Here is a 15191-nt window from a genome sequence, read left to right as displayed (position 1 = left end):
GGTGAAATTCAGTGGCAGACAATGTACCAGCAAAGAGAAACTGACTTTATAAAAAAAATGCAAACTTAGTATTGTATTAGTGTTATATTAATATTTATGTAAAACGTTCTACTAGTCTTCTCATTTTGATTAACAAGCTCAGGATGGGCACTGGCCACATCTGAAAGTTATTTTAGTTTTTTTAAACTTTTTTTCTTATGGACGTCAGCCTAGAAAAGGGAGTTTTGTAACTATTTTTAAATGAGTGTGCAAAAATGGAAGATGCTATGGAATAAAAAATAATTATGAAAAAAAGAGATTTCACATTATTTCACAGATTTAAATTTAAGGGTACTAAAATATGAAAAATGTCATATTTGACTCCAACTCCAAAGGTCAGTTTGACGGGGGGGGGGGGCGGTGAGGTGACAACAAACACCTCTTACAGCAGGTCAGACAAACAAACACAGATCAGCACACTCAGGAAAAACAATCACTGTGTCTCTACCTCCTTTCTTGCAGAATAAAATACTATTTAGGAAGACCGGTAAACAAACCTCATAATGAGTGACTGTCTTTTCCGTGCGCAATTTTCTAGGGATGCCTTTTGCGGAAAAAAAAGTGCCTTTTTCACATCAGTGAATGCTCAGCTTAAGCATCCCTCCAAAACAAAAAATATAGTCAAACGGCTGAGCAATGCAATTTCTCAAAATAGTATGATGGGCTTCCTGCTTAACAGACAAATTTTCCAAAACAGAGTAACTACAGGTGCCCATCATGCAGCATGTGTCACTCCTGCATTCCAATTTTTCTCTCTGCTGTTTATACAAGCCTGGGGGTTATTTACTGAAATTTTGGATAATTAAGTGGAAAAAAAGTGGGATCTAATTGTATTACAAATGCCACTTCCAGTATGAATGTATACTTTTGTCCACACCCACACTGAAAGGTTGTGGGTTTGAACAAATTGAAGCAATTAAGCCAGACTTCCTTCGGGGCAAGAATAGTGCTGCGTTCATCTGTCCACTGCATGCTGGAATTAGTGACAAGGGCAGAAACTGTAGTCTCATTTCCTGCAGGAGGAGGGCAATTCACCAATGAATGTCCATATGAAATTCCTGTGCTAAAAGTAAACCTAACCAATGCCACATAGTGGCGTCCAGCTGAGCTCATTATCCCTCTTTCAGACTGTGCTTGTCAGATGAATCACTTCTCATTAACCTGACCTTGCATCCAATAAAACTCACAAGCAAGTGAACTGAGGCTAAGCTTTAGTAGCAAGAAACACAGATAACAGGGCTTGTCTTTTTATTATACAGTATTTATGACCTTGCTGTTGTTTTTTTGCCATGAGTGACACATGTTTTCCAGACTAAACACTTCCTAGCTACACACCCGGGAAAAGTGAGAATAGCTGCAAAAAATGCTGCAAAACAACTTTCCCCTAAATTATTTATTGTTCAACTTCTTCCTCCTTTTCCATTCATACTAAACTTCTATCTATAAAGTACTTGAGACTGATATGAAGAGGCTGCAGTCTTTAATCCGGTCCCTTGAGTATTGTCATCTTCCTTGTAATTTCAATTGTTTCTGATCTACTCGACATTCCCTTCAATGCAAGTTGTTCACAATGAACCAACTGTTCTACTCATCGTAGTTTTGCAATTTTATTACGAAAAATTCCAAGACAAATAAAATTGAAACTCCAACTTCAACAAGTTGTTGCAGCTTAAAGGAAGTGTGTTATAAAGCAATTTTAGACATTTTGGGATATTGCAAGTGCACGATAAATAAGGAGTCTTCTGATTAAAATATTAAATGAAACAAAACCTTCAAAAGTACAATTGCTCTATTTACAAAAGTCAGATTCCAAGCAAAAAGGCGAATCTATCGAAAATAGAAAATAACAAGTGGCTACGTACGCAGATTAATTCTTTGTAAAATGTTTTGTGGCTAAAACATTTAAATGGCAACTCTTAGGATTTTTTGTTTCGCTGATTGACATGAATATTGCCAATTGTTAACTTTAATGTCCTCTAGCAACATTATTAAAAATGTTACATGTACAAAATGGCCAGCTCAAAGCAAACTAATTTAAGATCAGATAAATTTCCATAAATTACACATTGAATGTAAAGTACAATGTTATAGACTTACGAAGGGTTCCAAAGTAATCAAATATTATGCAAATATTCCATATTAGTGAAGCCAATTTATTTCATACATGGCAGCCATGTTGTATTTTATGGCTCTTCATAATCTCTACAACAGCGGAACCGATTTCACTGAAATTCTGGAATTGTCAAATTGTTAAAGGCAGCGAATCTTAAGTTGATCCAATAAAACCTGATGGCCACCACCTAGTCCATCAACAAATCAAAAAGCACCCGTTTTGAAAGACGATACGAAGAAAAAAAGAGTACTGCAGCTAATTAGATTTTCTGGATTCCCTCAATCTGAATTTGCTGGTAGCTTTCTAAGCAAACAGTGTCAACTTACAAATGGGATGACGTAGTATGCAAGATACAATCACGTGCAAAAGCAGAAGAAATGTTATGCGGACAAGCTTGAAATTTTACACTGTCAGTTTAAGTCAACTGAAGTGCAGTCACCTAGAACTCAAATGGATTAAGCTTGGAAGGCAGACGTTTTGTTTTTTACCTCTACTGTACTTTCTGCTTTTCTCTAGCCTCTACAAGTAGCTCGTTGATTCTCTCTTCATAGCTACAGTAACACTTGCTTTTACTGATAAGCTTAAAGCTTGTGCGCCATTCTTCTTGATTTCTGGTTGTCATGGTTATAAAAGCAGTGCTTTTACTAAAGACGGTCTTCTCAAACTCAGACTTAGAAATTGTTAAAAGCTGAAAAACAAATGTTTTGGAAACCAAGCCTTGCAAAAGTAAAAAACAAATTATGGATTGAATGCTTTGAAAGATATTATATATGTATCACTGCCAATCATGACAAACACTTTTGTGCTTTTACATAAGACAGTGAGTTACAGAACCATTAAAACATGAAAATAAGAATTTGTTGGTTCTTCGAGGCAATGATTCAAAAACCCTCTGGTCGCCCAAAAACTGTTCAGGGGCATCCCAGAAACAAAGGGAAAACCCCAAAGTCTGATCCAGTTGTGTGTAAAATCAGCATTCACAGCGCTCTGACATTGCGTCGTAGTGGATCTGGTGACCTATAGTGCGACTGTTTAATAAAAACAGAGAATATACTGTATATTTGAAGTTATTATACTTCAATTCTATCTTGATCTGCTCACAGAACTCCACTGCCATTGGCATATGAAATACTCAATCAATAACCTGACTAATAATGATTCTGAGTGAAGTTTGCATTAACTATTGTTTGCCTCATCTAAAAGTTTTGCCGTCTTGGTTTCCAGACTGTAAAGCACCCTGGGATGTCATTAATATCATACTATGATATGCATCTCAATTAACGGTGTTGGGAATATAAGACTGGAGTCATCGGACAACTCCATAGTAATACTAATGTTGGTTAAAGCCTACAATAAGTTAACATACCCAAGCCCCAGGATAAATGGCTTGCAGTGAGGTCTAAGTGACAGCACTGTCTGACACAGAAAAAACCAACAAAGCGCAATTCTACCACTTAATGAGATTGTAGTGTTTTCAGTTACTGCAAAGGGAAACCTTTTTAAAAAATGCGAGCTTTTGAAGGGGTTCTGCACAACAGATTTTTTTCTGTTCTAATAACAAAATGATTAAGATACATATTAAGCTGAGAAAAAAAAATCATTTAAAACAATGGGGTTTCTTTTCCAACATGTCATGACAATCCTAGGTAGCTGTTTTTTTAACTAGCTGCAACTGTACTGATCCTAACCTCCCCCAAGCATTATTTTCTTTTAGTCTTTTTATCTCTTGCCATAGTAAGGATCCAAAATGGAAAGTCTAGCACTGAGGTATTCCAGAGATTCCAGTGGTAACAGTATCCTGAGGACGTCATTAACACATACTATAGCATGCTGCCGGGGTCTTACAGCTCTAATTGAGGGAAAAGATACTGAGATCACATGAGTATGGGGCTCACGTGATAAAACACTCCACAAAGCAACAGAGCTTTGACCTCACCATGCCACACTAAGCACAACTTGCCTTATTTTAATGTCATGGAACAGCAAGACTATTTATAGTGCCCACACAGCCATTACGTAAGTATAATCTTATTTTCTTAGTGCTTCACACCCACGATTTGGAAAGGATCTCCTAGACAGAGTGCACGATTATGACAAATATCCAGGGCTGGTGAAGCGAAAGTGAAGCTCTAAACAAACAGAGATCACAGAGAAAACACTGTAATGCAAAGGAGCAGATAAGACATTTGAGGGATCTCAAAAGGGCAGCTTTGTAGGAGAAGAGCACTCAAAGACTTGAGGAACACTCCAAATTAAAAAATGGCTGCATATGCTCAAGCTGAAAAGACACACCAAGTGTATCTAGAGAATTGTGAAGACATTGAAAAATGGAGCATGGCGAAAACATTTTTTACAGGATCCAGCACGGTGTTTTAATGGATGCATAAGGACGAACTGGCTGGAAGCAGTGGAGAACTGTAAATCTGAATGAAGAAGCTCAGTGTTAACCACAGCAAAATTACAAAATTCAGATGGAGTGGATATATACCGAGCATCAAAAGAATCTCTACACATGTATGCTTTAAAAAAAAATAGATTTGGGATATTATACTGTATATTTAATGTTTTTGACATTATTTTGAAGTAGCTATTTTGAGAGCTCATTTGGCATAGGTGATGGGGCGAATTCATCAGTTCAACATCAGGCCTTATTGAAAATAAAAATTAAAAGCACAGGAGGGAAGCCATATGCCCCACTTATCAACAGAATAATGCCTTTGTACTACTGGTATGTTGAAGCTGAACTAGATCAGTAATGTGTCACTTGCCATCTGGGATGTTCACCGCCAGCAATTACTAAAATGGCAGGACGTTACACCCAAGCACCTTTTGTCAAAGACAGGCCGTGATCTGGGAGATCTGGGAGGCCATGATGGGGAGTGTCTAGATGCTACAGAACTCCACTTCTACGGATTGCTGGAGTCCTGGCTGCATGGTGCAACAATGATCAAATCCTGGGACCTCACCTGCTGCCCTCCCTTTCTTCATAACATTCCACCTGGGAAACACACATCCTCATGTGGCTCATGTCACAACCGCTTTCTTACTAGATGAGAATACGACAGCTGTACTGTGGATGTCCTCCTCAACATTGATGATCTGTGAGATGAACCAGGATGACATGAGGCACCATGATCTCAGGGACCAGTGAACAGGTACATGCTTGTCTGGACTCTACAAAGACAATGGGACAGAGTCCTTGTGACAGCATCTTCTGCCTGGTACAAAACATGCGTCTCCAATGCACAGCTTGCATTACTTCCAACAGTGGCATCCCACTACTAGCCCTCAACATTCCCACAGCAGACACGTAGTTAGTGACAAATATTGATTCGATGTTTTAGCACTGTCGCATATGTTCAATAATATGCCAGTAAGCCTGCTATAAATAATGACATTTTCTGCATAAGGATGTAAATTATGTTAAAATGTCTTTAAGCAAATTTGTACCAATTAAGACGTAACTAATTAAAGGTTTAGTGACATCCCTCACTTTTGCATACTACACTGTTTGATGAAAGCCCAGGGACATGAAGAGGGTGGAGCAAAATACATAAGGTCCTTGGGGTTTATCTGTATTACAATCCCTATACTTTTATGGAAAATAAGTTATGGCACAAGAAGTTAAGCTTCTTGTGACATCCTTCCTGTGATGAACACATTCTTCCTGTGATGCGCAATATATACTCAAGTAATAACCATTGCCTTGTGCACAGATAAATAAATAACTAACATCTTAAACATCAGTGCAAGTGAAACACCACTCTTCTCAATGATGTGTTCTCCCCATCTTGAGCTCTGAACAGACGAGGAACTGAAAAGCTGCTTTTTCTAACGGACATCCAGATGTCTCACTGGAAAGAAGAACACTCAGGACTCAAATCCTAAATGGTCTAGGAAGGGCTTCCTCATCTTGGTTGAGGCTTCTAGTAAATTAATAGTTTCAGTATAAACCAAAGATTAGAAGATATACAATCCAATGAACTTCTGGTTATAAATCTAAAAGTCTCATGTCTTCTACTAGTAAAGCAACTATCATAGTCCCTATTCTTAGGACTTATTCTTAGTGTAATATGGATGGAATCAGCATTTAATATAACACTGTTCCAAATTGTGCTAAACTATGACTCTACGAACAACCACTGATTTCAAGACTTACATCAATTTATAACTCTTTTAAAATAACCCAATAATAAAATTAGGTCCTTAGAAATCTGTCTATCAAACTTCAAGAACATTAAATTTTATGCTTTGAATATTTGGCAAGTATTAATTAAAGTTAAATAAGTATTTAATTAGTGCTAAAAAGATGAGTGCAAACATTCCTCCTTTGAAACCATCAGGGTGCCCAGCCTTAATCCATGCCTGCATCACTTATTAACACCTCTTTGAACTGCTGACTTGTACAGCCTCATTGACAAATTTCAGTCACAGGTCCAACAAACCCAAAGAACCTCACAACAATTCCATAAGTTATCTTTGGTTTGCTTTTCCTTAAACAGGTCTCCATATGCTTATGATGAGTTGTCTTCTATGTGTTCTTGAAGACTTCTTTCTACATTGGTTCCTGAGGTATACACAGTTCAAGGTGCACAGTGAGAAAGTTAGAAAGTTTACACAGGCTAAAGTAAGCGTGTCAACTATACGAAAAAGGGACGTTGTTATCTGATCATGAAAATTAAGCTGAAACATGTATTGTATTTACTCTAAACACTGGAGAACAGCATATAACACTGAGATAACAGTTAAAATAGTTCATAATAACAGAGACAGTTACAATATTAATGAGGTACCATTTACTAAAACACGAATCACTATGTCCCTAAATAGGCTGCCAAGTAACACTTACTGTATCTTTTCAGCCACGCCCCAGTGCCAGGCACCCCTTGAAAAACTATTGATAATAACAATGACATCCTCAGGAAAAGAAAACGGCTTCTCCATCAACGGACAAATACACTTGCAACAAAAGGTCATGTGCATCTTTGCAGGAACAAAATCACTGCAGCAACAGACCTGCCAAGATGAAAACATGGCTGTCTGAAATCTAATTACATTTTGCATGGTATTATGAATCATTCAACCAAAACCTGGTTAATGTAATCACAGCTTTAGAATAAAACTCTTGGATTTGTTTTAGACCTTTTTATTCCTGTAGTCAATATCATTGTGATTATTATTCTTAGACTGTAAAAAATGTAATCCCATTGCCATCATTCATGGCAGAATGGTGGCACAGTGGTTAGCAGTGCTGTCTCCTAGCAATGGGCCCTGGGTTCTGTTCCTGGGTGCTATCTGCATGGAGTCTCTCTGTCCTCCCTGTTCACATGGGTTCCCCCCCACAGTGCAAAAACATATTGTTAGGTTAACTGGCTACTGGGAGAAGCCTGGGTGTAAGCATGGCCGTATTTGTGCCTGCCCTGCGATGGACTGGCACCCCTGTCTTGTTCCTGTTCCTTGCTGGGATAGGCTCCGGCTCCTGTGAGGCCCTGTATCAGATAAAGCAGCTCGAGAAGGGATGAATGCTGTCATACACAGCCATACAACGATTCTGAAGTGACAGCGTGTGTGTCCTTACTATTACGTCCCTATCGTAAAATCACACGATATTAAAAGATAGGACCTTTCCAGTCTTGTACCTTTTCAAATCAAACTGGGAAATGATTGGAATCCACTTTTCTTGCATCTTTCCTAGTTTTTAATCTGTTCAAAAAGGAAAGGGGCTGCTCTGAAATAGATGTAATTGGGGACAACATCATGTCCTGTGCTTCTAAGGGAAAACATGGGACTAGCTGATCACGTTTTCTCCTCCCTCCCTTCCTGCCTTCCTTCTGGGATTCTCTTCCTCCACTAACCCCATCACACAAGCTAAACCATTTTAAACTTTCACACAACATTGCACCTGCAATTCTACATTGCTCCACTGCTCTGTCACTGGTATACTAATAGTGTACCAAGCATGTCCTTAAACATGTTGAGGGTTTGGGAAAAATGTCCAAACAGAACCCCAGTCTTCCACAAATATCTCCATGACAACCAAGTCACAAGAGTTTAAATAGTGACAAGAATTCTTCAAGTCACATTTTGTCTCCATTATCTGTAACAGTATCAAATCCAAACCAAGAGCAAGTCAGTAAACCTTAATTTCATAAAAAGAGGTGAAGAAAATGAAGACTGTTGATCTCCTACAGAGTCTAACAGGTCTATAAAACAGACAAAGCCACTGACTGTTGCTTGGCAAAGAAGACACATGTACTGTATGTGACTGAAGTGTTTTTTGATAAAACTGAAGTGACTCCAGATTTTATTTTCTTATGAGCTCCTATTTATTGTTTTTTTTTCTGTACCTGTTGTCTGGTCTTGTTCCATTTCAAAACTTCAGCAAACGTTTATTTAAAAAAAAAAGGATTTTATGGAAAGGTTCTTGTCAGCAGGAGACGTTTCAATTCAGACCAATATTGACTCTGCTCATCTGGTACAAATCCTTTTTCATGTTCTATGTCACGTTACCCCATCTTCTCCAAAATGTGGTGTTCACTGAATTAAAGGCTTGTAAAGGATTTAAATAATATGCAACAGCATCTACCCCAAAAGCTACAATCCTCAATTGCATTATTAAAAGAGACCAGCAAAATGCTTCACCTTGATTCCTGCTCTGGTTTGCATTGCATTTTTGGAGTCTTTATTTCCAGAATATTGAAACATATTAGGTGTGCATGTGAAAACCAGGATTATAAAGATTTTTATACATGCATTGAGTAAAAGGTAAAATACTGGATGGGTGCAATAGCAAATGACAAACAGATCACTATTAAACATAAGATATAACTGTACCCTTACAGGCTTATAACAACTGCAGAAATTAAGTGTAATAAAGGTGTATAAAAACATTGTATTGTCTTTCTGTTGAAAAAAAATTCAGTACCTTGGACAGCTCAAAAGTAAAATTTTGACACCCATTTATTTATAATTTACCAATTTATCAGAGCCTTTTGTGTTAAAATATAAAAACATAAGCTATATTAGCATTAACCAGGAGGTGTAGCCTGTATCGTTGATCAAGACTTCTGTTTTACTTCCATATAAAACAATAGCAAATACTATAACACTTAGGCCACATACACAGTAGTTTATTTCAAATAAACGACATCTGGAGGTCAGAGGAAATAAGACTAGACTTAGTAAGGTAAATGGTAAATGGATATACTTCCATGTGTAAAGTCAAGAGGGATGAAAACATATAAGGAGTTGACCAATCAGTGATAAGAACAGTTTCAGCCCATTTCTGTAAGGAGTTACAAAGCTTTATGGTACCAGCATACTTATCAATGCTATACTCTCTCTTGGATTCTATTAACAAGCCTCCTGAATAAGTCACATATCCAAGGCAAGCCTGGTGATCTCTTGTAATATGGGTGCTGTAATTACCACTGGAGTCACGTGGGGTTATCTCAGCATGATTGCACAAGTATTTTAGTTGCATTTTCTGGATCATTGTCATGAAGGAAAAAATGAATCCCTTTCGCAATGCCTCTTTGTGCATTTACTTCGTCGACGTGCCTTGACTTTTCTCAGGTTCTCAGAGGTCAAATGGAAATAGTCTCCAATATTTCAAATTTTAATTAATTATTGGTTATTAAGATTAAGACATGCCAACCAGCCTTGTTGGAACAGTATGAGGAAAGAAACTGACATTAGCATCAGCTGCTGTCACAGGTGACAGCTGTTGTCTTGGTTTCTACATTTTCTGTAAACACAGTAACTGGAAAGGTTCTTTGCTATTCCCATTTACTTAAGTAAGTTTGCATAAGAATTTATGCAGATGCCTCCAGTGAATTTGCAACTGGACAACTGGGAGTTCCAGTTCCAGGTAGAGCACTCAGATACTTGTTGTATCCTTAAGCAAGGTGTTTCACTCAGACCGCTCCAGTAACACATCCCACTGTATAAACGGCAGTCACTGACTCATCTGGTTAAATAGAGATTTATGTAATGCCATTTGAAGTCAGTTTAATGTTTGCACAGCCATTAGGGTAACTCATAATACATCCATTTTAAATGGATTCGTTTTAAGACTGTATTTTAGTTGTTTGTACGTTTGTATTTTATTATTAAATCAGTGGGTATGTGCTGCAAATTAATGTAAAAAGACAACATTTAAAACAAGAATTTAGAATTATTTTATTTGTTTATTAAACCAAAACGAAATAGCCCAAATGCTCCGTCACTTTCTTGAATAGTATTGCCTATAATTATGAAGGGACTTTAAGTGCGACATATTTGTTGATCTTTCTTGCTTTACCACAATAAAAGTTCGCAATATTGTAATACTAATTATATTAGAAAATATGTGTGTATATTGTATGTTTGTGAAAGTTTTTAAAACAAAGGCGATCATTACTGTCCAAAATGTATTCAAAAACTGAAACGACGCATTGAGTCTATTCAGACTGGCCACAATGGATGTAAAAAATCAATTGAAATATAAAATAAAAAAACAATTTAACTGCGTCCGTAGTGCGCTTGGCATTAACTAAATAATGCATTTGCTAAGATTTAAAGTGTGTATGCTTTAGGGATAGCAATCCATTGAGATTATTATCGTCTTGCTTGTCAAGATCATACATGTAAAGTGCTGTTAGCTGCTCATATTCAGATACCTTCCAGAGCTCAACATCAAGAGCTATGAGATAATGCGGATTTAAACCTGAACCGTCCCTCCATCCTGGCGTTTACAGTATACATCTCTCACCACAGTCCGTTTTATACGTTTCCAGGGATGTTTTTTTTTCTTCCATATTGTACCGGTTAGTCTTTTAGAAAGGATTAGCGACCCGGCCTGCCAACACGGCTGAACACAAAACCATAACAGAAACGATATTTTGCTTTTTTTTGGCATTTTTTGTAAATAAACCAAGACGAACATATCAAGACGCCCATTTAAAGAAAAAAAAACAGTTGATTGGCTGCGGTTTTGTGAAAATAAATAATTTATTGAAAAATAATCCGACCGCTGCGTGGTGTCGGCTTTTCCCTGACCTGTAACCGGGGCGCCTGTATGGGGTAAAACGGTGACCTGCCCGAAACTGCACAATCATTGGGATTGAACGCACATTGCTTCTGTCCAGAAAACAAACCCGACCTATTTTACTAACGAGCGCGTAATGTAGATACTAACTCACACATACGCAGGTGCTTTGGATTTGTTATTGTTTATTGCGTTTTAAATAAAAGGCACGTTTTGTTTCCACTCCGGGGCTGAGGCAGTGAATGGGTACCTCAATGGCTTTTGATTCACCAGAACCCTAACGGAGGGGTACGCTTGACAAGAGGGGAAATTTACAACCTGTCATGTGATAGGCCATCCTCAACTAAGCGTTTATCGTTAACGTAAAGGTGCAGGAAATTTTATAATATTTAACTTATAAAATAAGGGGGAAAACATTTTTAAACGGTGCCTAAGAGATTCTTTTCATTGCAAAGCATCAATCTGCAATCGTCTGCGTAACGGATTCAGTTACGTCATTTTCTAGGATAAATGAATAGTTATTTTTGTAGGTAGCATAAACAAATATATCGTTCATAATGATAAAAAAAAGGATACCGATGATGAAACTCACCTGTTCCCCGAGGTCGATGGCTATATTTGTAATTGCCAGAGGCACCAGAAAGCGGATGAGAGGCCAGTAAGGTGTAAGTGCTGGGATGTTCACCATAATATCGGTGGAATGACAGCACCACGAACATCTGCTGCTGGGAACGGGAAAAAATAACAAATAACAACAACACCAATGTTATCGGCGTTTTCTAGCAGAAATCCAAAAAGATGAGGTCCGTCCCTACCCTCCTACACAACAACAGCATCAAAAACAATGATCTACCGCAGGGAAAAAGAGGAGGGTCACCAGAATTTTCTGCTGACAGCTTCTCCATTGTTCATCAGTGGGGAAAAAATAAATAAATGAATGAAATCAGGCTGGGAAAACAACAGTATTTAGCCTCAAAGTCTTTCTTCTAAAAGAGAGTGAGAGAGACGCGATGATCAGGACAGCTGACAGCAATTTCAGCCTCAGCTTTATTCCGCAGCAAGCGGCTCCATGACTACATTAATCATCTCTCTGTACAACACGTGGGGGTCGGCAAATTCAAACTCCTCCTCTCCTGGACGTCAGTGCTGCGCACAGAGAAGAACGACACCCACACAGCGCCAAAGGAGAAGAGAAAGCGAAGAGAAATTGTCACAGACAAGCATCCCATGTCCGTCTTATTTTTCCAAAAGGTTTCGTGTGGTTTTCCAGTAGCATTACCCGCAGTACTTAACTGTTCATGCTGTGCCGAAAAACATGTTTGCAGGTTCTGTTTTTCACCATCCTGTTGTGCAGAAATGGAATAGGTACTCATGGCACCTGACCGACCGGCTTCCTTCAACTTATTCCTTCAAATATTTTTCAGGCTTCCTCGTCATATGATTGACCGCAGTGAAATGTCAGTGCCATAAGCACTTGTTGTAGTACCGGTTATGGAGTTAAGGGTTTCGTTTCCTTTCTCTTACGTTAAAAATATATTTATTTTTTTAGTTTGACTGACAAACGCTCGGTTAGTGTTGGTGTCACTCATGTGTAGCCCCAATATGGGTGTCTAGGGCATATAAATCTTACACATATTCTATTATCCATCCCTGAGGACTAACGTACAGTATTTGTTCTTTGTAAATAAATTGGTAAATTGGTGTTGTCGATTCTAAATTCATTTGAAATGGCATTTTCATGCTTATGATTTCTCGTTCATCTTTGCTCAAATCCTTCCCAGTCAGTATGAAGATGGTTTACATGTTCTAAATATTTTTTTCAAAATGCAAATACAAAAGGGCACAACACAATCTTGAAGCATCAACAAATGATAACAATGTTGTGTTTGTTTTACCGTAACGAGCAACGAGCACTAATCCTAATTTTAGCTCTGGGGTTGAATGGATCGTGATTGGAGAGGCGCGTTTCCGTGTATATATAACTATACAGAATTCTGTATCAGAATGTAGAAATATACAAGGTTGCACAGATTCTTTAAATAAAATGAGGTAGTTGATTAAGATATTTAAACTTGTTTGGAGCAGTGGTGATTAAGTCTTTTAAGGAGTGATTAAGTAATTTAAGTGGATATTTTGGGTCCTGAGTGAGTAGTAAGGTATAAAACAGCATTGTGTAGCTAAAGAACTGAAATTGGAGGAGTCTGAATTGCACGGATAGACTATTTTATACCACAGGTCACAGGTATGGTCGGAGACTCGCACACTTGTCTTAAAGTGATACTGTATTCAGATATTTCCAAGGCAGACATTCTGTGCAGGAGCTTTTCTTTAAAAATACAAGGTTGGTCGTGACACATTGAAATTAAATTAAGGAAACACAACTTTTTGGTTCTGTAGCTAAATTGACAGATGTTATAAACAGCGTAGGCATTCCTGGTTCAAGTCCTGATGATGTAATTTTCTGTGTTTGGCTCAAAACTCCAGGAAATTGTGCAAGGTTCCCAGATGTTTTTGACGATAGGATAAGGATCAGCCATCAGTCTGCCGCACAACATTCTTGTCACAGGCTGGGCACTGCAGAACCAGACATGATAAGTGGCAGCAAAGTTTGTTCTCTAAATGTTTTGCCCAGGATTACAGTTTCTTCAACAAAGTTCTGTATTGAGATGTCTGGTCTACCTCTTTGCAATGTCATGAGAATGTGACCATGAAGTATTTGGTATCAGGTGATGACTTGCTGAAATTGAACATGGGAATTTCCGTTTGTCTGCAACTAAGCAAATGAATAATCGTTTCTGACAGACAAAGACCATTAATACATAGCGCCTGGGGTTAGGGAGGGAAGCTCACTGACGTGAATATATTCCATGGCTCTGGTCAATTTTGCTCAGCAGGTAGCCAACAGGGTTGTGGGCAACATTCTCAGGTTTCCATCGATGACAGGGTTGACTAACTGTAAAAAAATTTGCTGATGAGACCCACATTAAAAACCATGAACAGGTCACGGTGGTGCAGTTGCTCTTTTGACTTCATTGCTGTTCTGAGATAAACAGGTTTGGCTGAAAAAAACACACACACAAGGCTGTGCAAAAGATACATTTGCAAAAGTATTTGTGCATTTGGCTGTTCCTAATATAAAGGGTGAAGAGTCGTTTACCTCATTAAAAATGACAACCTAAAATTACCTTTACCAGTGGACAGTATGCAAAAGAGTGACCATTTTGTAGATTGTAAATTGATTGGAGATTCTATATACTGTAAATACAAATTTGTGAAGCTTAGGAGGAACTTTATTGAACTTACTGCATAGTTTTCTGTCAAAAACCAACCAACCAGAATAACTACAGTATCTCATCTCACCTCATTTTCTACCTGCTTACTCCTGGTGAGCATCATGGTGGTAGCAGGCTGAGCTGGACAGAACAGACCTTCCTTTCCCCAACAACAGCCTCTAGCTCCTCCTTTCCTGTCCTGAGAGACTCACAGGCCAGCTGAGAGACATAATCCCTCCAGCGCGTCCTGGGTCTGTGGGAGGGGCCTTGTGAACCTCCAGCCAAAGGTGTTGTGAGGGCATCCTCACTAGATGACAGAACCACCTCAACTGGTTCCTCTTGATCCAGAGATCCAGAGGAGCAGTGACTCTACTCTATAGTCCTCCTGGACTGCCTAGCTCCTCAGAATAATTAAGTCTTTGATATTTCAGGGGTGAAAACTCTAGCTCGGGTGATATAAATAGTGGAGTACCGCAGGGTTCTGTAACAGTACCATTGTTCTTCTCAACTTACATGAATGATCTAGATTCTGGTATACAGTAGTAAGTAGAATAGTCAAGTTTGCAGATGGCAGCATAATAGGAGGATTGACATACACTACAGAAGAAGCAGATTAAAAATCTTCTTAAAAATTAATGATTTAAAATATTTTAAAAGGTTAAAAAATTGAAATTTAAGAATGGACAAACAACTGATGGTGATGGTTTTGAATGTTGACAAGCAAGATTGTGCCTGCAGG

At 38.3% G+C, this 15191-nt stretch overlaps 1 protein-coding gene across 1 annotated transcript in view; it reads right to left on the bottom strand.

Moving 5' to 3' along the window:
• ankhb (ANKH inorganic pyrophosphate transport regulator b) overlaps positions 1 to 12281 on the bottom strand; it is a 53999-nt gene extending 41718 nt beyond the window's left edge. Inside the window, exon 1 of the mRNA XM_088918427.1 lies at positions 11773 to 12281. Coding sequence (XP_088774553.1) covers positions 11773 to 11868 — 96 coding nt within the window. The 5' untranslated portion in view covers positions 11869 to 12281. The remainder of the gene's footprint in view (positions 1 to 11772) is intronic.
• Positions 12282 to 15191: the final 2910 nt, after the last annotated feature.

The sequence above is a fragment of the Atractosteus spatula genome, chromosome 6 (assembly GCF_055471065.1).
Source record: "Atractosteus spatula isolate fAtrSpa1 chromosome 6, fAtrSpa1.hap1, whole genome shotgun sequence".
NCBI classification, from domain to species: domain Eukaryota; kingdom Metazoa; phylum Chordata; class Actinopteri; order Semionotiformes; family Lepisosteidae; genus Atractosteus; species Atractosteus spatula.
Note: the sequence above shows the minus strand (reverse complement) of the source record. Positions and strands in the feature narration are given on the sequence as shown.